Source organism: Phodopus roborovskii, unplaced genomic scaffold, assembly GCF_943737965.1.
Source record: "Phodopus roborovskii unplaced genomic scaffold, PHOROB, whole genome shotgun sequence".
In the NCBI taxonomy this organism is placed as follows: Eukaryota; Metazoa; Chordata; class Mammalia; order Rodentia; family Cricetidae; genus Phodopus; species Phodopus roborovskii.
In genome coordinates this window covers 7,673,737-7,696,702 of record NW_026126546.1, presented here as the reverse complement: position 1 = coordinate 7,696,702, position 22,966 = coordinate 7,673,737, and the positions used below count along the sequence as shown (strand labels likewise).

The following is a 22,966-nucleotide window of genomic DNA, read 5'->3' as shown; positions in this document are numbered from 1 at the left end:
ACTGCCATTTTGGCTGCCCTTCTGCACCCTTCCTCATGCTGTGTGTCCCTGGATACCATCTTATCCTGACTTCTGCGGCCGGATCAGGAACTTGGCCTTGGATCCTTTCTGGGCTGTGTACCCAAGCCCAGTTCTAGGCCAGACCCAGAACTGGTTGGCATGTGAGTCCTGGGAGGACTTGGGGACGAGGACCTGTACACACAGATCCTGACAGGGCAGTGCTTCGACTTCTGCGGTGCATTAGCCACCAACACCTCACACAGGACTCCTGTGCCCCACACCGTATTTTTTTGGGAACAGGGACTATGACGAGGCTCTTTTCATCTACCAGTGTGGCACGTAGCTATAGATAGAACCCTGAGTGTGCAAGTGGAGTGAGAATCTGGAGACAACACCCCAGAGCATGTGGTGGGTCCGTGGCTGTGAGGCATGTCTGTGTGTGGGGCATCCTGGGAGGGCTTGCAGGAGAGGACCATGGTTGTCCTGGGAGGCAGCCAGGGTGGGAAGGGCAGGAAGGTTTCCTTCAAGGTTTTCCCTGCAGGACATCTAGGCCACAGAAGAGTGTACTATTGGTGCTGTTGGGCACTCAGGATTCAGCTCAAGGAGCAGGTAGTTATGCTACCCACACGTGTCCACTGGCTAACCCAAGGGCACCAATGCCCACAGCCCCTCATATATGACTGTCTCAAGGGAGTTAAGCGTTTAGGAACTGAGTGTGGTGGGTCCATCAGTGATACCAGCTCATGGGAAGCGGGGCCTGAACGATTGCCAGGAACTTGAGCTTGCCTGGGTAAACCGGTGTGTTTTCTTAGAATAGTCAGGAGTCTTGTAGAACAAATGAGAACCAGAGTTCAGATCCCAGGACTGGGGTAGCTGGCTAGCTAGATACCGCAGGACTGATGACTTCCAGGTTCAATCAGTGACCCGAAGTTGAATATGAATTAGAAAAACACCCAATACTTATATGGGCACACATGTGGTCACATGTAAACCTACATGTAAACATACACACCACACACAGGTCAACATTTTTATTTTATAAAAATAGCATTCTAGGCAGGCATTGCCTGTCTCCTCTTAATACACTGAGAAGCCATACTGCCACCCTGGCCCATCCGCCACCAATCATTGTGAGAAGCCATGCTACCACTGTGACTCAGTGTATCTGGTAACACACTGTGTATGTGGACCTTGGTGAACCATTGGGCATTACTGACGAGCGTGGAGGCTCAGGTGGCTTGTCCTGCTGCAAGTTGCTGCCTCCTGGTGGATGGTATACCTTCTGCCAGGCTGAGCAGGTGCATATCTTTGGTTTCTGTCACTTTTATTCATTAGTTGTAATGAGGATCTGGAGGACTGGGTAGATGTGCCTGTTGCCATCAGGGTGTGCCGGTGCTGACTGATCCCTATTTTCATTTCCCTCAGAGGAGCAAGATTCTCAGGCATGCCAACAGCTCCACGGCCTCAGAACGGTCTCTCTGCATGGCTTGCTTGTGTTTTTAGCTTTCTTGCATTAGGTTCTTTATTAAGACATCGTAGATGGACACTTGCTAATGTTTTTTATCAGAGATGTTTCTCAAGTCAGATATATCTATGAGATTTTTGTTGTTGCTGTTGAGACAGGATCTCATGTAGCCAATGATGACCTGAACTTCTGATCATCCTGCCTCAATTTCCCAAGTTCCAGGACTACAGGCTTGCAACATCACACTCAGTTTATGTGGCTTGGGACCAAACCAGGGCTTTGTGCGTGCTAAGTAAGCACTCCACCTGCTGAGCCATATGCCCTGCCCCTAGATCTAGGCTTGTTATTAAAGATAGCAACCCTGTCCAGCCTCCACTTTCAACTGTCTTAAGATTTCTTGTATTTATGTCACTAAATAAACATGTCCATCGTGTGGCCACCTGTCAGTCCAGATCCTGTGTATCCATTCTCCACAAGGATCGTGAGGATGACCTGTGCCACCTGCACGCACACATTCTGTGCTTGCCATACACAGCTCTGGACAGGCCTGCCATTGTGCTTCCCCAGTGTGACTGAGAACTCCAGGGTGACGCCTCACATCACTCTGCTCCCCTCCTTGCTAAACTTCAATTCCCCTGGGAATGCAATCTTCTGTGACTCCCCATTCACACATGGTCAACTCTCCTCCAGTTGTGTAATCTCAAAAAGGGCTGCAACCCTTTTTGTCTCTTCTAGAAGCTTCTGAACCATTCCAGTCAAGAGCTCACTGTTAGCAGCTTTTAGGCACCTTTCCTGGACTGGGCCCCATGCTTGTTTTCTTGACTTAAGCTTTCATCTTCAGGAGAACACCCTCCATCAGCAACCGAAGAGATGGTGTGTAACTGATGCTTTGGCACCCATCTCTAGATATGAATTTTGTCTTGCATTCGGCTATGTTAGCTCAGCAAAGTGCTGAGATTCACATGTCATGTTAGCAAGTCACTCACTTAAATACTGTCCCAGCATACAAACATACCATACGTTATGTGCTATATCTCTAACACTCCTGCTCAATCAGGTCGCTTACAGCTGGGACAGCTATGAGTAAACTTGCTATGGCATTCTTGGGACATGCATTCATGCTAGTGCTGGTTCATATTGTGTGGTTCATAGTGTTCAAATTTAAAGACTTCACCATTGTACACTTCAGTACACGTACACACACACACACACACACACACACACACACACACGTGCGTGCATGCTAGGGCCTGAGGACTCTGAGCTCAGCCATTTCAGGGGAGGGGGATACAGTGGCATCTCACTGAAGAATCTGAATTTCCTCATCACCTGTACATGCTGAGTGCCCCTTCCCATGCTGCTGGCCACATTGGCCTGTTCACTGGCAAAGAGCATACATGATCCTCTTGCCAGACAATTCTCTGTGCTTTCTGATGTACTGCATATATTTCCTTTTTGGACATAAGGTCTTGAATGCCCAGGATAACCTCAACCTTTTGATCCTTCTGCCTCTACTTCCCCAGTGCTGTGATTACAGGCATGTGCCACTACACCCAGTTCATGAGATTAAAGGCGTGTGCCATCACTGCCTGGCCACCACCTTCTAGTTCTTCTTCTTCTTCTTCTTCTTCTTCTTTTTTTTTTTTGGTTTTTCAAGACTGGGTTTCTCTGTATTGCTTTGGAGCCTGTCCTGGAACTAGCTCTGTAGACCAGGCTGGCCTCGAACTCACACAAACCTGCCTGCCTCTGCCTCCTGAGTGCTGGGACTGAAGGTGTGCACCACCAATGCCTAGCTCATCTTCTAGTTATCAGCATGGGTTGCATACTGGGTTAAGGCCCATTTTAATTGTGCATGTTGCACGGTGACTTTCGTCTTCTCCTGAGTGGCTCCAACCTCCTCTTACTGCGAAGACGCTCTTTTCAATGCCTTGTGTCTCTTGAATCTAGAGGTGCATTCAGATGACTGTATCCCTGTTTGTCTCACCTCGGGTCATCCCAGCATCAATGCCACCACACCCCCACACACACCTGCTCTTACTCTCAGGCCTAGCAGTCTTGCATTTTCAACAGTGAGCTACCCTGGACTCATGGGACCTTACCTTTGGGTTGGAGGAACAGGAACACAGGTCATTTCCCCAGAAGAACACTTTGAAAAGTATTTTATTTATTGTGTGAGCACATGTGTCACAGCACACATGTGGCCAGAGGACAACTTGTAGGAATCTGTCCTCTCCTTCTATCAGATGGTCCCTGGGGACTGAACTTATGTCACCAGACTTGGTAGCAAGTGTGGTTTAACCTGCCAGCCAGAACTACTCATCTAGGTGTGTAGCTTGAGGTTTCCTTGCCATACAAGTCACACTCACCCAGGGAGCAGTTTGTAGGGTCTGACTCCTGAGCTAGCCAGGAGTAGCCTCCTGATTCCATACCTGGAGGTCAGCTCTGAGGAGCAGGCAGCTCCTGCACTGGTCACATCAGCTCCCAACTTAGCTAGAGGCTCCAGGTCACTCACTGAGACGGCTCACTGGGCTGCTACAAACACGTTTTACTTCGACATGCTCATTTCTAACAAGAACGCAGCCATGGCCTCTGGCTCTAGGGACAGAAACAAACCCGAGTGAAGGAGCATCCCCTTCTCTTGCACCTGATAGGCAGCCATTCCCCTGCAGCTGGTTGACTCTGAGCCTGGTGCCTGGGGCCCAGCATCATCCCAGGCGTGTGGCCACTGCTGGGTACCTGAGTGCATGTCTTGGGCAGAGCTGGAAAGGCGAGCTGAGATAGTAAAGACACCTCTCTGGGCCTCAGACACTGCTGAGAGGTCTGGGAAGACTATTTACTAGTTCTGAAAGGGACACATCACACCCGGCCTGGACAGTGGCACACACTGTGTGGGCAAGGGAGCCACTGTGGCCTGCTGCCCCTTGCTGCTGCTGTCCTTAACCAACAGGCTTCTTGGGTGCTGCCCTGGAAGTTTTTGCCCATGTGTGGAACTTTGCCAGTGCATGTGTGTGCACGTGTGTTCCCTTGTGCATAGGTGTACATGTAAGTGTGCACACACATCCGAACTGAGTGTGTCTCCCACCATACTCTATTTTTGCTAACTGGCTGGTATAGCTAGTCAGCTGGCCCCAGCTGTCTTCTTTCCCTGCCTCTCGAGTGCTGGGGTATAAGCAGGGCCAACACGCCCACAAGGTACTTACATGGTTCTGTAGATTTGAACTCTAGACCCCAAGCTTGCAGAGCAAGCGTTTTATTCACTAAGCCACTTCTCCAGCGTTGATATTCTTATAAACAAGTTGAACTGTGTACTCCTGTTAGGGTGAGATCCGGATGCTCTTGAACCCAACAGCTTGATCTTCCAGGATCAGCTGCAGGGTCACAGGTCATTTTGGCTATTCTCCTGTGTGAGGGATCAGATACTGAGTCTGGACATAGAAGCCCATTAGGATATTTTTGGGAGGCAGAAAAATGCGCCTCCCTGAAACCTGCTGCCTTTCACCTCTGCCATCCTTGCCCTGAAACCTCACCCATCTGGGGTCAAGGACCCTGGAGAGGAAGAGAGGGTGAGGGAAGAGCAGTTGTCTGGGACCATGAGAGAGGATCGGGCCCTGAGGGAAATGCTTCAGGGGGAAGACCAGCCTATCCCTCCTCTCATCTGTAATTTACTGTACCATGGTGCTGGCTGACTCAAGGAGACCCATCCATGAGATACCAGGCAAGGACTGGACGGCTCAAAACCCCACCGTGTATTTAAAGACTTGGGACATAACATTTCCAGTGACAGAGTTAGGCGATTCCAATGTAAACTGTGTTGCTGCAGCATGGAGAACAGTCACATCTCACTGGCAGCTGTACCCAAGGCCCTCAACCAGGGTGGGGGCAGCCACACTTGCTTGGGAGAAAAGAAGTCCTTGCCGACCACACACAGCAGGATCATACCAGTGTGTCCACAGATCCTCCTTGCCACATCACTGTGGTCAGCCACACTGGTTACCACAGGTCTATGCATGCAGGTGACATGCTGACAGCTCCCGGGGTCCTCAAGAGCCTCTCTGGACTGCTGCTGCTGGTGACTCCTGGTCCTCAGAGCTCATTGTGCTGCGCTCTTGAGACCCTGCTGGACAGGTCCTGCAGATGTTTCTTCACCTGTCAGTGGGGGGCGGCATGGTAAGCCTGACATTTCAAGAGATCACACGAGACAGCTAAAAACCAATACTAAACACTCTGGCTCACCTTCCATTACAGCCTTCTAGAACATGTCACAAGTAAAGGCTCCAAAACACAAGGAATACTAAAAACCAGAAGCAGATCATCCCCAAAGACAATGACCCTGTGCCATTTGTCTGCCCTATTATTTTTAAGAGGCCCTGTGGTGGGCCGTGAAGACAGTTAACTCTTCCTCACAGTGGTGGATGCCTGCAGAGCTTCACAGACTACTCCATTTCTGAACAAGAACCTTAGTGGCTTGCCCGGCCAGGGCCAGGGCCAGGGCCAGGCTTGATCTGCGGTTTTAATGAATTCTCTCCTCCATTGGAGTCAGTTGCTGTGGCCCCAGCAACCCCGGTCTGTTGCTCAGATTCACAGGGCCCCTCACACATTGCTTCAAGTCCCTTGGCAGCCAGAGGCAGCTGAGAATGTGCTTGGATTTTAGCCTTGTGAGTCCCCTCTCCCCAAATCCTTATAGTAACCACCTCGATGGCCTCTGAGCACTGGGGCTCTGGGCCCCTGCTATTCTGCCGTACATAGCACGGCTTGGTATGTCTGTGCCACTTCTCAGATTTTACTTATTTTTGCACAGCTACCACCATATGGCTCAACTTGAGAAGGTACAGGAGGGACTCTCCCATGCTGGCTAGAACCCCAGGTCCTTTTGGAGGCAAGATGCTGGTTCCTTGGGGCTTCCTGGAATCTGTGGGGATGGCTCATGAAGTTTGTGCCTCTGAGTGTTTGCATTGTTCAGCTTCAATGCAACCCGGAGGTTGTTCCCAAAAGGGGTCCTGGTGACCTCACCACCTCTGCAGGACATTTCAGTCACCCTGCAGTGTGGCCAGCCTAGAATTCAAGCCCAGACCTCATTAGGCCAGGAAACAGCTCCCTGTGCCCAGCTGCAAGATGCTTGCTTCCCTACATGTCTACAGGCATCATGTCTGTTGGCAGAGCCAGCATCTGCCATGCTGAGCACCTGGCCACTCAGAGTTCCCAGGGACTGCATTTGTGTTTCCCTGAGTCAGGAGGTCAGTGAGCATCTGAGATCCAAGTGTAGGGCTGAATAGGCCTGGGTGCAAGGGCAGGGGCGGTGGTGGAAGGGATAGCACACCCCACCTTGTAGCCCAGCTCCTTGGTCTTCTCCTCCAGCAGCACATACTTCTCCTTGTTGCGGCTGATGTGCTCGGGGTCCCCGATGCTCTCCACGTGCTTCAGCTTCTGGTGGGAAATTTCCAGCTGCTTCTGGTAGTGGTTATGCTTTTCGATTTTGGCCTCAAAGTGCTTGAGCTCCTCCTAGAAGGTGTCAACAACTTAGTTTCCTCCAACACAGAGACCCGGGGTGCCTGCCTCTTGTCCAGCAATGGTCCTGACTACTGCTGGCAAGCACCAGGCTGCACATCTGAGACCTGCTACATGCTACAAACCAGGGTTGTCCACCAGACCCGGGCGGCAGCAGGGACCTTTGTACTCTTATCCCTGGATACCTTCGCCCTTTTCCATGTGACTCTGCTCCCACCTACCACATCAAGACACGTTACCTCTGTTGCTCTGCAAACAGCAGCCCTGCCTCCTGGACCTCCAGCTCCTTCCTGGGCCCATCATCAGGCTGACGGCCAGGGATGAGCATACCGCAGGTCTCTGTACCCTCTGCTCTCTCCTTCCAACAGGCCCATCACCCCAGCTCCTGGTGGTCACCCCATCTTCTGCCTTCATGAGGTCATGACTGAGGGAGCCTGGACCTTGGGCTCCAAGGTCTCTTCCCAGGGCCACAAAAGCTCAAGCGCCATGAGGACAGGCTCACGTCCACTTCACTGTCCTGCCTCCCAAGGACTCCTTTGCTTCTCAAAGTCTGTCTGCTGCTGGCACCTCCCCTGCCTGTTCCCTCTTACCCCATGGGTCCAGTGCTTATGGGAGCTCAGTGGCGACCTCTACAAGCCCCACCCCTGGAGCTCCTTGAGCATAGATGCACTGGAGGAGCCTTGAACCTGTGGGCCTCAAACCATACAGGTCCCAAGCATCTCCCACCCTGCCCTAAACAGCAACGATCAACAATCCTGCTTAGTTTAGAGACTATTCCAGGCCTCCTGCAGCTCCACCTACACCTCGCTGTTAGTGTTCACACATCTGGCCTGGCCTTGGGGTTCCGACAGAACACACCCTCAGCCGCAGCCACTAAGAGCACCACCTGTGCACACTCACTATGTTCCCTTTGAAAAGGGCCCTGCCACCTCCTCTTTCTTTCTCCCTCCTTCTCTCTCTTTCTCTTCCACCACTCTCGTCCCCAGGGACCGGTCTCCGCCTCCCTCTTCTGCTCCTTCTCTCTCTTCTTCCAATAGAACCTCCTATGTGAGTCCTGTTGTGAGCGTTTTTTAAAAATTACAACCCTCACGCATTGGCCATCATCCCTCACAGCTGAGCAGGACCAGATGCCAGACACAGGGGACACTGAGACCGCCGGCCTGGGAGGGGTGTGCCCACCTGCTACCCACCACTTGGCTGCCAGCCAGGATGCCAAGAGCTGCAGAGGCCAGGGGCAGGAAGGGAAAGAGTCAGGACAAAAGATGAAGGCACTGAGGTATGAGAGAGCTGGATCCCATCGGAGACCCAGAAGAGATGGAGGCCACAATAGGAGGTGACATGGCTTTACCTTCCCGTTCACTTACCCGGAATGACTCCAGTTCCTTCTCGGTGAAGTTGGCAGTCTGGGCCAGGTCCCACAGATCTAGCACTCGGGGCTCTTCAAACTCTGCAAGACAGCCAGCGTTGTCTGTCTGGGTAGGTAGCATGGCAGGACACACCCTGGTGCTAGGGGCCTGCATGGCCTGTCAGCCTGAGGGAATAGTGTGTGTGCCTGGTCTGTGCTAACCGCACCAGCTTAGATGGAGCCCACTGTGAAGGGGTCATGGCCCCCTGAACTCAGAATGCCCCTGGCTGCCTCTGAAGTGACAGAGAGAGAGCGAGCAGGAGTGTGATAGGGCCATGAAGACCAGATGGGAATTGGGGAGGGCTGAGTGTCGCTGAGTTAAGGATGGGGCTTGACCATTCACCTTCTAGTTCCCATGATCCCTTGATGTCAACCCACCTCTGGGGTAAACAGCCATCCAGCAAGGCTACCCCAAGCCACAGCAGAAATCCTAGTCCTCCATAGCACCCTTCCTGTTTAGTACCCGAGGGACCCCTGGTTTTCCTGGGATGATAGGGATTAGGAATAGGCAGACCAGTGGGAGAACTAAGGAACTATCTGGATGCAGCTCCCTAGGAGATGGCCCATGGAGGGCGGTGTTGCAGAATATTTAACTATGTAAAGTTGCATTTGTTTAATTATGTAAAGATGTGTTGCTGTTTTACCTTGCTTGCCTAAGGCATCTCATTGATCTAATAAAATGGCCAATAGTGAGGAAGGAGATCAGGCAGGAGTTCTGGGCAGGGAGAGTAAGTTGGAGGAGGAATTTAGGCTGGGGGTAGGGTGGGGAAGAAGGAAGAAAGAAAAAGACACCAGGGGCCAGCCAGACAGACATGGAGGAAAAAGAAAGGACACACAGAAGGTAAAAGCCCCTAGGCAAAATGTGGATGAATAGAAATATGTTAAATTAAGTTAAAAGAGCTAGTGGGAAAAGCCTAAGCTAAGACCCAGCATTCATAATTAATAATAAGTAGTCTCTGTCTTTATTTAGGAGCTGGTTGGGGGTCCAAAGGAAACACTTCAACTACAGGGCAAGATTGTGGTTAGAGATGGAGGTGACACCCAGCACATTGACCATGGCCAGACTCCTTTGTAAAGTCCCATTAACCCAACAACAGTACCTCACAACTGACCTACAAGATAGATTGGTCACCTCCACAGCAAGCAGTCTTGGGATAGGGTGCAAAACTTCATAGAAGGCCTCAAACCCAGCCCCACAAGGGCACGCCAAGTCTGCAAGGCCTTGCAGGTTCTGCCCCAGGAAGAGGTTCTGCCTGGGCCCATGCCATCTAAGGCTGTGCAAGTAGGACTTTGTCCATTGCTGGCTACTGTCCCTGTGTTTAGGGATGAAACTAGGCACCCACTGCCTGGAGCCCCAGGATGGACGGCAAGCCTGTCCCTAACACTTTTGTAAGTCCAGAGAGAATGGGACGGTCACTGCAGCAGAAGCTGCCATCCTACTTAAAATAAGGGTCAAAGGCCAGCACGAGATCAATGGCAAAGCTGGCCTCCACTGGCATGGGGGTGGGGACAGTCCTGTGTGTGATTGTCAAGGCTGAAGACAGGCTGGATGGGACCACCAACTGGAGGGCCACTCTGCTACCACTGCAAGCCAACTTCAGTGATAGGGCTGAGTGCCAGCCCAGACACTTAAAAAAACTACCCTTTACTTTCATGTGTATGAATGTTTTGCCTGCACATGTGTCTATGTACCGCAGGCATGGTGCCTATGGAGGCCAGAAGAGGGCACTGGATCACCTAGGACCAGAGTAATAGATGGTTGTGAGCTGCCCTGTCAGTGCCAGGGATAGAACCCAGGGCCTCTGGGAGAGGCCAGTGCTCTAATCACTGAGCCACCTCTCCAGTTCCCAGCCCAGACATTTACATCAATCACAGCTCCAGGAAGTGGGGCCCAGGACAGGCCACTCTTTAACACAGACAAGGGCCGAGGGTGGGCACTCCTGGGTCCATGTACCTGTCCCCTAAGCATGTGCCTGTCAGTCTGCCTGCCTCAACCAGAAGAAGGAAGACAATTCCTCACCGGGCATCAGCAGGCACAAACTGCACTCGAGGTACAGGGCTTACCGGTGGTGGTGGGGCTGTAGCCCTGGTGGCTGACCTTCCGCAGGCGGTCTAGACCCTGGTTTATACTCCTCAGTCTGTCCTTGAGCTCACTGTGCTTGCTGCTCAGGGCATCGCTCTTGATGTGGTTCATGTCAGAGGGACTGAGAAGGTTCTCGTAACCTTCTGTGGAACAAGACACACAATGCGCAATAAGGATTTCCCCTGCAGGCCTGGGGTCCTTGTGGCCAAGATGGCCCTGAGTCCACCCACTGGCCATGCCTCTGCCCCCCTCAGTGATGGCTGAGGGGTGCTTTCTCACACAGACATCTGAGGGTAGATGCCTCAGTACCTGCACCCGAAGGCCTGCCCCAGGGACCTCCGTGGCCCTCAATGGCTCTGGCTTTCTCAGGACCCCTATTTGGCAAGGTCACACCAGTCAGACATCATGGTGACTGGCTTGTGCTAGAGAGGTGGCTTGCTACATCAGGGTACCTCAGTGACCCCACAAGCAACCTTTCATGTGTGCAGCTGTACTGGCATTACGACTGGTTGCATTCACGATCGTGGGTGGAAACATGAGACTACCCGCCCCCACCCATAACCCTTGGGGACCGGGGAACACCGCTGAGCTCAGGTAGGCCTGGGCGCACCTTCAGCTCTGCTCAGTGTGTCTAGCAGCACATTGTACTCGTGGACCTTCTCCTTGTGGTGCAGAAACTCCCGCCACAGCTTGTCCAGTTCTTCACCGGAGAATTTCCCTGATGCCTTTGCCTAGGAGGAAACAGCCTGGAGTGGCCATGCCTGTCTTGTCATCAGCACACCCCAAGGAGTTCAGGGCTCTGTCAGCAGGATCCTTGCTCTAAGGTTGTTCTCGTCCTCTGCAAGCCTTGTGACCCTCTACTAGGTTCACCAGGAACAAAAATCAAATTGGAAGCTCCTGATGGGCAGTGTCCCTTATCCGTCATGATCCCAGATTTGACAGGGCTGGCCAGAGAAGGGAGAGGAAGGGCCCCGAGGAAGGAACCTACATCCGCTTAACTCTCTTGGCTGTGTGGATGGTGAGGACAGCAAGGCCACCTCCATGGTCCAGCAGGGATCAGGCCAGTGTAACCCTGCTACTCCAGGAGCAGGACCAAGTGAGCCTGTGGCTCTGAACCACTGCCATGTCCCATTTCCCACCCCACACCTGTGCTCCTTTAGGTCTACAGACCAAAGATGGGTCAGACCCAGCGCTGCCCACCTTCCCAATCACAGCACCAAGAATCCAAACCAACATCTGCACACAGCTGAGGACCCTCTTCCTAAGCACAGAAGCAGGACCACAGGCCAGAACCAGAGGCAGAGTAAAGAGACGCAGCTGCCTGGCCTGATACCTGTGTGATTTAGTCACACACACACACACACACACACACACACACACACACACACAGAGTCAAGAGCCTGCCTGATGCCTGCAATCCTGACAGCTAGGAGCAGCGGGGAATTAATTGCTCTGTTGACCAACCAGGATAGCACAGACAGATCATGTGTCAAGGAGAAGCCAGAAGCCAGCAGCCTGAGTTGGTTCCCATGTACCAGGATTCACTGCAGGACAGGCAGCAAGTTGACAGCGGAGAGAGAGCCCCCCATAGCCCCACACCTTAACTCTCTGTAGGCTGGCACAAGTTCAGAAGCAGGGAAAGGCAAGTGGTACCTTGTGCCACAGCTTTTCCAGCCTGGGGTCCCCCAGCTCATCCTCGGTGTCTTCGTTGAGTGAGTTGCTGTCCACCATCTGGGTGTCCTTCCTCCCATCCAGTCCGTACCTGGCCAAGATGACTAGAGCAGAGGTGTTTGTTTTTTAAATAATTTAGTTATTTTTAATATTTTGTGTGCACCTGTGTTTTGCCTGCTCATGTCTGTCCCTCACCTGTGACCCTGCCTGTCATATCCAAGCTGGTGACCCACTGAATCCCAGCATTTTCTTGGAGCCTTCATCCCACAACTCTCATTGGCCAGTCCCACCTGGCACTGTGGTCTTCATGGATCAGTGGGCACATGGTTAATACTGCAGACCCCGGCCCCTACCCCGTTCCTTCTGCTTTGGTCTTTCAGTCACAGCCAGCCCTGCAAGTGTCCCTGTTGCTCAGTTTGTACCTGTCTTTGCGGGATAGATCTACCCTTTCCCCAGGCCTAAGAACTATGGTACCTCACTGTCTGGAAGCGTGAATCCCCAGATCCTGGGATAACATTCTGTGAGCCATGCATTCCATTGTCCAGTTTGTGAGCACGTGGCCTTGCTCCAGTCACAGTCTGCCTTCAACATTCTCAGTGACCATGGAAAGCCACTTCTACTGACAGGTCAGGAAGCATCCTTGGGCAGACAGTGTGGGTGCATACACTATGACTCAATCTGGACCCTTAGACTGTACAAAGCTATTTTATTTATAAGTGGACAGCGGCTGGTGCCTGTAATCCCTGCTACTTGGGAGGTTTAGACAGGAGAATTGCTTGAGTCTTGGAGTTTGGGGGTAGTTGGGGCAACATAATAAAATCAGTATGCTCAGATACCTCTCAGCCTCAGAGAGCCAGTGCCTGAGACTGCCTCTTTCTCTTTGCGCCCAGCCCAAGCCTGCTCATTGCTTGCCACCATGGAAAAGAGCTGTCACTATTGTCCATCTTGAGTAACCATGGTGCCTGAGCAGGAGGGTAATTTGGGCAGAGCTCTGTCAGACTAGGGGCCTATAAACAATTTGCTCAAGACTTGTCAAAAGTAAAACTGAGCACGATCCTGGATCCTGGAGTGCTATGCTCTGTCTGAAATTGAATCTCAAAAAGCTGAGCTAACAGAGGTCTCACACAGTTCTCTGCAGTGTCCAGGCCCAGCCAGGGAAGTGAGGTAGCCCTGGATAGACCAGCAGGGTCACTGCTCCACAGGGCTGAGTTCATGTGGGGTTTTACACAAGAGCTGAGGCTGCTCCCGTGAAACTAGGATCTGGCCTAGCCTGGGGTAGAGCTGGTTATAGCTAGGTGGCCTAACCTCTCATGTGATACCAACAGTGTGTGTGTCTTACCCCCAGGGTCTGGGTCTGCACTCTACACTTTGGTCCTCCGGGTGTGGGACCAGCACCAACAATGACTTGAGCAGTGAAGAGAGGGACCCCCATGGACCACAGCTTAGAAGTGTCAGCCTCAAGTCCTGTTGGGTGCTGCCAGGCCACCCACACTATTGAAAAGAAAGCATGGCCCAAGCCACCTTGCCTTACTTAAGTTGTGGGCCAGAATCTATCAAGCGGGAAGAAACTACTTACTCCCTGCCCAGGACACTAGCAGAGAATGATCACTAGCCCTCTTCCTTGGAAATGTCTGCATTCTTCTATCTTTGAGCCCAGTCCCATCCCTGCAGAGCTGGCTGGCTGGCTGCCTACTTCCTTCTAGCAGCTCCTAGCCTCCTCTCCTGAGGGACCAACTCCACATTTAGCATCAGGCCTGAGGTAGGCACTTTGAGGGCTAGTTCTGAAGAAGCCTCCAGTATGTACCCTTGGTACAGTTCAGTTGCTTGTGCCAGTCAACTATAACTCCACCCACCCTGCATTCCAGTGGTGTCTCTTGAAGGGTACTCAGTTAGGGACTACCATGAGAGGCAGCACATGCCCAGGTCATGTGGGAAGTGATGTGTTAGCTCAAGGAGCTTATGTATTTTCCTAAGTATGCATGCTGCATAGGGCATGTGAGAGCTTGGGTATCTTCAATACCCACAACAAAAAGAAGCTCACAACCCTGCCTTGCCAGCACAGTCCACTCTGAGATCAGACCTGCTTTCTCTTCTGGCTGAGGGCATCCTACATCCTATTCCTCGCCAAACAGCTGCAGAGCCTTTGGTTGCCTGGGCATCAATGTGTCAAGTCCCCAGCCCCAATTCCCTCCCAACATTCAGAAAGCATCAGAGACTTTGACCCAGGGCGGCTGTCCTCAGATGAGCCACATCGAAGGCTGCACTTGGTATCCCAATATCCCCCTCCCTTAACTTGGCCTGGGGCTGAGGGTTGTACCGCCGCGGGAACAGGAAGGTACCATTGAGGTTGTGGACCAGCTTTGCTTCTTTCTCCCCATCCTTGTCCAAGCCTTCCACCTTCAGTTTCTTCCAGTTGAGTTCATCCCTCTCTTGTATCTTCAGGTCAGAGTGGAGCTCGGCCAACTTCACGGGAGACAGATGAAGCTGCTAAAAAAGAAAGGAGTAACATGTGACGAGCCTTTGTGTGACAGACATGGGCAACAAGACCTGGGAGAAGGGGGTGTAACTAGGAGTTTGGGGTGGACAGGGCTGGAGGTTCTATGTCAGCAACTCAGCTAGAGGCACAGCTGAGGCCAGGTCTGGAGTCCCAGGGCCAGTAAGAAGCCCATAGCGGTCTGCAGGCTCCTGCAGGAGGGTACCCACCACACCTTCACATTCTTGACACTAGGAGCTATGCAGCTGCTGAAGGATACACCAGGGAAGGGCTGCACTTGGTGAAGAAATGAAGATTTTTATAGGAAGCATGAGAAGAACCACCACGGAGTAGAAGACTGAATTTACAGAAAATTTCCCAATAAAAATCTTAATTTTTTTTTTAAAGGACCTGGATTCAGGGCTTTGTGCATACTAGTCATACTACCACAAAGAATCCTGTCTCAAAAAAAAAAAAAAAAAAAAATCATAAGGAGGGACTGAACTCTCTGGGGATCTGAGAAGTCAACTCCTGTCATCTGAATACATGGCATCTCTAAGAGAATGAAAAACTGGGTCTCTGGGAGTGTGTAACAAACCTGCAGAGGTTCCCCTACCCCCAAATCCAAGGACAGTCCTCTGCTCTCCACATTGCCCAGGAGTCTTCATCTTGCAACATACTAGGCATTGTCACAGCATCAAGGCATGATGGATGTGCCCCGAGTCCCCCACAGCTCACCCCAAACATGTCTATGTAACAGGAACTGTGTAATGCCATAGTCAGGACATGAAAGGCTAGACTGGCACAAAGCAGTGACCCCCCCCCCCCCGTTTCAATCTCACAAGATGGAAGTGGGTTCTACACCTCCGCAGAGCCCTCCCACAGCCCACTCCACTCCCTGGAGCCTCAAGACAGACCTCTCGGTTCTTTTAAAGGTGGCTGGAAATGGGGTGAGGCAATCAGTTCCGCCCGCCATAGTTTTTCTTCGGCTTCATGTATGACAAACTATGTTTCATTCACTACGATGTAGTTTTGCATTTGGGAAACAAAGAAACACAGACTGTGTAAAGATAGAACCTCCCTGGATGATGGAGGGAGATCATTGACTGAGAACCCCTAACAGAATGCAACCCAGGAAGGGCCTAGGTGAGGACCACGGCTACCTAAAGCAGTGGGGGAGGGGTGGGAGACGACAGCACTGATAGCTATCACACCCTGAAGGAACAGAAGGCCAATTCCAAATGTTTACACGAAAGGGAAGAACCTGGTGCAGAGGTGACCTAGCAGCTAGGACCCAGCTAGAAGCCTCCATGACTGGAAGGAAAAGCAGCAACACTCAACCTGTGTCCTAGCCTCTTTGGGAGTGGGGAGTAGACACAAGATCACCCTAAAAGGGGAAGCCACCTGGAAGACTGTCCTCTGTTGAGCAGAAAATCTCCTGATTGCAGAACTGTAAGACTAGAGGGCTAGAAGGACAAGCAGCCCAAGGCTTGGACAGGATGAGGAGAGCAGCCAATCAGGGCAGACAAGGAACTGTGGATGATCAGGAAAGACATAACCAGGGAAGAACCCAGGGACCATACAGGCACAGAATAATGACAGGTGACTTGCCAGAAGGTCTGAGAAAGTCACCTGGACATGCAGGTGGAGGACTTGGGGCCAGCTTCTGAGCAAAAGGGGATCCCAGGATCTATAGGCACCAGATTGCATTTCCCCAACAATCTTTGACTCCCCTAGGCCCAGAAGCCAACCTCCCAACTACCTCTCCATCTTAATCATCCCGGGGGCCAAAGTTTCTCCACTGTTTTCTTTAAAACTCGCTCTTAGTTTGCAAATTATTTACTATCCTCCCAAACTCAGGAATGTTCAAGCTGGAGGGTTAAAGGGCGACCCTCTTCAAGCTAGGGAGGAAGATACTGTGGCCTGGAGGGTTTATGTATAAATACCAAAACAAAAGCCTGAGTGCTGATGGAGGATTGATCACAGTCAGGGAGGGGGACCCAAGTTCCAGGCCAGCCCTCAGGCTCTTGCTAACTCCATTCCAAAAGGAAGGAATCAGATAAAGTTATCTGCTAAATCTGGTAGGCATTCTTGTGCAGTGTCTACCTACTGTGTAGTGTCAACCCCCTTTCCGCCCCCCCCCCCCCCACACCTTGGGAAAGGCTTCAGCCAAATTAACCAGCTCCCTTAGCAACTGAGAATTCTGTTGTTCCTGTATGGTCACATCTCAGGTCATCTGCTTTTCTTCTTTCAATAAGGGGAAATACAGATAAAAGAAAAGGCTTGTAACCCAGACCCCATGCAGACCCAAGCACCTGGCTACCTCCATCTAAATAACTGGCTCTTTGGAAAACTGACTTTCTGGACAGAGTTGATCTCTTGTGCACAGCTATGAAGAAGGGTAGGCATTACTCATTTGGGGTTCCCAGCCACACTAAAGGCAACCACAGCCACCGTAGGACCAGCACCAAGTTCCTCTTGGGCCTCCTTATTGCAAGGTCAGGGTGGCCCACCTGACACGGGGGGAAGGCAGTAAAAGGTGTAAGCCTCTAGCCCAGAGGCCACTCCGGATTCTTGACCAGGGGGCCGCTCTCCTTTGCTCACAAGCAGCTTCTCACCCTCAGCCCCTTGCATCTTCCCGGCCCCACTCACCCGCTGGGCCTTCTCCCATAGCTGGTTCAGCTTCTCCATGCGGAACTCCTCCCCGGGCTGGCGCTTGGCGGCCATCTCGGGCTCGTTCTTCTCCCGGGAGTACTTGCCGCCATGGCCGGAGATGAGCTGGGACACGAGCAGCAGCGGCAGCACCAACAGCTGGAGCCGAGGCAGCACAGAGACCATCTCTCTTCGCGGCGCCATCTTCTTCTGCAGAGCCAGGGGCTCGCCGACTGACAGGCCTGGTCTGTAGGACCGCCCACCTGTAGCCCCGCCCACCAGACGGGCCCACCTCCAGACCCCGCCTCCAAGCCCCGCCCCTATGACTGCCCTCCTCTCGGTCTCTGACCCCATCTCCTGGCTCCGCCCCGCCTACCACCTGCCCAGAGCAATGGTCCCAGCGTATTTCTGTGCTCTCGGCTAGGAGCTGCGGCCTGCAGAGCCTGCCAGCAGGGCTCCTGGGCTCCTCCAAGGAGCCGAAGCTGGCAAAGTCGGGCCCTGAGGTCAAACTGGGGCTGCTCCGTCTCATCTGCGCCCTCTTACACGGCCCCACTCTTCATGTAATCGCGCAAGAAGCGCGGCGGGAGAGGGTTTTACCATTCATTAAATCCGGGAGCAGCTATCTTAGCTTAGTCTTTGGGACACATTCCAGACACTTCCCCTCAGCGCCGTTTCCGTTTGAAAGACTTTATGCACCGGCCTAATCTCTTCCCACCTGCAGCCCTAAAGAAAATCCAGTGGACAGAATGAGGCGTGTCCAGACTGTTAGGGGCGTGGCCTGGCCTGGAGACAGCCTGGTGCTGAATATCCTAGGGTCTGGTACAGGCATGAGCACCATTTGGGGCCCAAGAGAGACAGACAGAAGTGTCATTTGGTGAAGATGACCCGAAAGGGTTTCCAGTGGGGAGAGACATAGAGGACAAAAGGAGGGGGCTTTTGGGGAGCCAGTGCTTTTTTAAAAATTATCTTTTAGTTCTAAGCTGTATCTTGTGTTTCCCCAGCAAGGGTTCCCTGGTGATTTGCTGAAGTTGGCATTTGTTTTCTGAGTCTTTTGTTTTGTTTTGTTTTTCGAACAGGGTCTCACTTTGTAGCTCTGGCTGTCCTGGAACTCACTATGTAGACTCAAACTCATAGGGATCTGTCTGCCTCTGCTTCCCAAGTGCTGGGATTAAAGGTGCTCACCACTATGCCTGGCCTCAAATATCTCCCCTTCAGATAAAAGGAGGGGGGTTTGTTTTTGTTTGGATGCTTTTTGGTTCCCCCCCCCTTTTTTTTTTTTTTTTTTTTTTTTTTTTTTTTTTTTTGAGATAAAACAGGATCTCACTTGGTAGTCCTGGAACTCGACTACGTAGACCAGGTTCACAGAGATCTATCCTTCTCTATTTCCTGTTGTCCAAGATCTTAAGGGCACTTGCTTCAGACAAGAGTGTAAAGCCAGACCTTAGTCCTCTTCTTGTGAAGAAGCACAGGCTCCCAGCTGCTCGCTGTTAATGTTTAATGTACTAGCTACCCTTGCTTATTTGCTCAGATTAGTGTAACTGTAACAAGCCTGACAATGCAGGTTCATCTTGCCCTTGCTCCTGTCTTAGCTGATGCACCCCAGGTGGTGGTTTGGAGCAGGCTCCTCGCCTTCACTCTAGTTTCCAAGACTGCCTCCCACAGGCAGAGGGAGGCAGCTGATAGGCTAGTTATGCTACCCATGCTCAGGGTTCCCTGCTGGGATCCCCCTGGTTGTGCTGTAGGCTGGGAATGGTGTGTAGCAGTTCTGAAAGGAGAGGCCTTTAAATGTCACACTCTTTACCCTGTGCAGTCAGGTTAGGATGCCTAAAGATGGAGGATGCTCCTAGTTGGAAAGACAGAAACAGACACTGTAGAAAAGCAACTGGAGGGAACAGAAAAGAGGAATGTAGGGCTGTAGCAAGGTCAAAGCAGGAGCCTTACATGCCTGGGCTTTGGCCCTGAGCAATGCAAACAAACAAACAATCAAACAAGCAATCAAACTGGAAATAGGAGATAAAACACAGTGAAGGAAAATGGGAAGAAATGTTATCCTTAAAGAGACAACAGAAACTACTAGAATGTGGAATGAATTCACACACATAATCATAGATGTATATGACACATAACTATGTGGAATGTATAAAACATTGCTGTCAACCCACAAACTGAGAGCAGAAATTAAAAACTAAATAATTATTGAAGAAAACTCTGAGAAAGTGGGTGAAAGTTACAAGGAGATGATCAACAGGAAGAAAAAATTATTTCCAATCTGAGACCTATTATTTGATTATCAGGAGTTCCAGAAAGCACAGAGGGTCAGTGAGATGACCCAGGAGGTAAGGGTGCTTGCCACCAAGCCATGCTACCTGAGTTTAAACCCTGGGATCCACACTGTGGAAAGAGAGAACCATCCATAAGTTGTTCTCTGATGGCCACATGTGTGCCCCCTAGAATGTTTGCACCTACCTACCCCCAAGAAAGCACAGAGGAAATGGGAACTAGGAAACTACAAAATTAATAATTTAAGACAATATCTAGATCCAAAAGGGATGATCAGAGCCCATGGGGTGACTCTTAGAATGAGTGAAAATAAACCGTACAGCCAGGCATGTTACTGTGAAAGTCTGCAATGTAGGAGGCAAAAAGATTTTACAAGCCTTTTTAAAAGAGAAAAATAAATAGAAGGTTATAAACTGTCTTTAGGTTTCCCAAATGAAAGACCTAAAAAGTAATGTTAATGATGGACTAACCTGGAAACCAATATCTGTTCCTTGGAATTTGCTAGCTTCCTCTCAAAGGCCCTGAGATAAGAAGAATTCACACTGCCCCTCCTTTCCTGTGAGTCAACAGGTGGTAAATAGGGTCCTTAGGAAACAAGAGGTAGCTGTAACTCTGGTTTGCCCAGACAAGATTAATTAGCATACCCTGAGGCCCTAAGGTCTGCTGACCCTAATAGCAGACCATCGGGGCCTCCAAGGGTCACATACTCAATGGACAGAGGGTCCCACCCCCTCCCTAAGCTTGTGGGTTTGCCTTTAAAAACACCTGGGCCCAGGGGAGGGGGCTTCTCTCTAGCCTGCGTGCTGGAGGAGCCCATTTGCGCAAACGTTTCCTGTTCATTAAAGCCTCTTGCGTTTTGCATCAACTGGACTGGACATTGAGTTCTTGGGGTATCGACCGAACCTGGAAGACTCCTCATTCTGAGGGTCTTACACCAATAACAGTACTTAAAATAGAAAGGCAATGGGTGAGGGGCAGGAATTTAGTTGTTAAAGTGTTTGCCTGGCATGCACCATACAGGAAGAAGCTGTAATCCAGCACTTGGGAAGTTGAAACAAGAGGATCATAAAGGATATCCTCAAGGATATCCTGAGCTACAGAGTGAGTCTGAGGATAACCTGGACAACATGCGACTCTGTCTTTAAGAGAAAGAAAGACAAGAAGTTCAATGGCTTCATATTTAGAAGAAAAATGACTTCTGACCTAGAATGTTATACTCAGCCAAACTATTAAGTGTGAAAGAACTTCATGAGATAAGGTTACTATTACTAAATGCATTTCAGACACAGATGCTCTACCAAAGTAGGAAAATAAATCAAACACAGGCAGACAAGTGCCAGACTCAATATGGAAAATATTGGAGGGAGAGGTAAGAGGAATCCCCAAGGGTGGTAATGGGAGCTTGAGCTGATAGAGTTGATTGAAGGTACAAACAGATCAAATACGGCCATTGCTATTAGTCTGTGTTTTTAAACCTTAAGAAAGAATGCCCAAGTTAACCTCCAGCTCCTTACTGGAAAGCTGAATAGTCACCACCCATTTCTCCCCAAAAAGAAAGAGAGAGAGGGAGGGAGAGGGGGGAAGAAAGAGGGAGGGAGAGGGGGAAAGAGAGAGGGAGGAAGAGAGAGGGAGGGAGAGAGGGAGGGAGGGGGGGGAAGAGAGAGGGAGAGGGAGGGAGAGGGGGAAGAGAGAGGGAGGGAGAGGGGGAAGAGAGAGGGAGGGAGAGGGAGGGAGAGAGAGGGAGAGAGGGAGGGAGAGAGGGAGGGAGGGGGAAGAGCGAGGGAGGGAGGGAGAGGGAGGGAGAGAGGGAGGGAGAGGGGGGAAGAGAGAGGGAGGGAGAGAGAGGGAGGGAGAGGGGGGAGAGAGAGGGAGGGAGAGGGAGGGAGAGGGGGGAGAGAGAGGGAGGGAGGGGGGAGAGAGAGGGAGGGAGGGGGAGGGGGAAAGAGAGAGGGAGGGAGAGGGAGGAAGAGAGGGAGAGGAAGGAGCAAAGAGCGAAGACAAGTAAAAAGAACTTCCAGGTTGTGACCCACACAGCTTCAGTCTAATCACATAGGAGTTCAGGAGACTCAAACCCACCTCCCAGTCAGCCCACCTCAAGGCCAGGGCCACAGGTATGTCATACCCCTGGGTTATGGGGAAGGATTAGACTATTCCTATTTGGCCAACGCAGTTCCCAAGGGGGACAGCTGGGAGCAGCTGGGAGTGGGTACTCTGGCAGGCAGAAAGGCATCTAGACACACACTAGAACCATTTCTATCCTTTGCCAGTTCCATCATCTGGAGACATGTGAGACTCAGTTCTTGAGCATCCTCTCCAGCTCCCATCCTTCTGCCAGGACTCCAAGAGCATCCTGGAGACAAAACTGTTCTCACCTGGCCTCCAGGGGCAAAACCCAGGATTTTCTCTGCTTCCTGCCACTGGCCGCTCCAGATCCTGGGACTAATATTTCTACGATTTTACTCCCTCTGTGTGTCAAGTAAAGGTCCCCAAAGTTACCCCTTATCTCACACAGTTCTGTATGTCTCCTCAGACCCCTTATTACCCCACCCCCGGTGCTTGCCAATAATGAACAATATGTGACATGTGGTACTCCACAATTCTCACATCCCTCATGACCTGCCACGAACAGTACCAGCCAACCTTTGGGCTCTCCCTTGACCCTGTTATAGCTGGAAATGGGCACTGTCTTGTCTTTCAAAGACAAGCCAGGGGTAGAGGTGCACATTTGTAACCCCAGATCTCGGGTGGCTGAAGTGGTAGGATCATGAGTTTGAGAGCAGCCCGGACTACAAGAGTGAGTTTCAGGCTAGTTTGGGCTATAAAGGAAAACTATGACTCAAAGAAACTAATATTAAAACAAAACCAATAGCAGCAATGAAACAAACCAACAACAACAACAACAAACCCAAGTGCTCGATTCAGCAGCACAGATACTAAAATTGGAACAATACGGAGAAGATTAGCATGACCTCTGTACAAGGATGACATGCAAATCCATGAAGTGTTCCATATTTAAGAAACAACCAAACAACCTAAAACCTATAATACAAAAGCTTCACTCTCTCCGGCACTCCTACGTTTATGATCCTTGATTTCAAGTCTCACCTGGGTGCTGCCTCTGAAACCCTGATCCGATCTCCTCTGATGTTGAACAGCAAGCTACCCACTCCTCTCCCACAACCGCGCTGTAGACTGTATGGCTGTTCCTTATGTATCATCCTCTGGGACTTCCTTCTCCTAGCTCGTGTGTTCTCTGAGGGCAGGGATTGTGTTTCTATAGCTGTTTCCTGTTGCTCAGAAAAGGGATATGAGGGATAAATGAGTGGATGGATGAGTAGATAAATGAATGTATAGATGGAGAGCTGGTTGAGAGATGAGAGCTGGATGGATAAATGGATGGATGAGTATATAGCTGAATTCATGGATGGATTC

At 51.0% G+C, this 22,966-nt stretch overlaps 1 protein-coding gene and 1 non-coding gene across 2 annotated transcripts; one reads left to right on the top strand and one right to left on the bottom strand.

Moving 5' to 3' along the window:
* Nucleotides 1–5,174: 5,174 nt before the first annotated feature.
* Lrpap1 (LDL receptor related protein associated protein 1) lies at nucleotides 5,175–17,473 on the bottom strand. The gene is made up of 8 exons (XM_051200170.1): nucleotides 17,255–17,473; nucleotides 14,469–14,613; nucleotides 12,112–12,233; nucleotides 11,069–11,189; nucleotides 10,440–10,601; nucleotides 8,335–8,417; nucleotides 6,788–6,964; nucleotides 5,175–5,611 (listed from the first exon to the last, which is right to left on the bottom strand). Exons 1-8 carry the CDS (start codon nucleotides 17,456–17,458, stop codon nucleotides 5,549–5,551), a joined length of 1,077 nt encoding a protein of 358 aa, XP_051056127.1. The 5' UTR covers nucleotides 17,459–17,473; the 3' UTR covers nucleotides 5,175–5,548.
* A 4,970-nt stretch (nucleotides 17,474–22,443) lies between these two features.
* LOC127233837 (U6 spliceosomal RNA) lies at nucleotides 22,444–22,550 on the top strand. Its single transcript, XR_007835526.1, has one exon. It is a non-coding gene; the product is annotated as a U6 spliceosomal RNA (small nuclear RNA).
* Nucleotides 22,551–22,966: the final 416 nt, after the last annotated feature.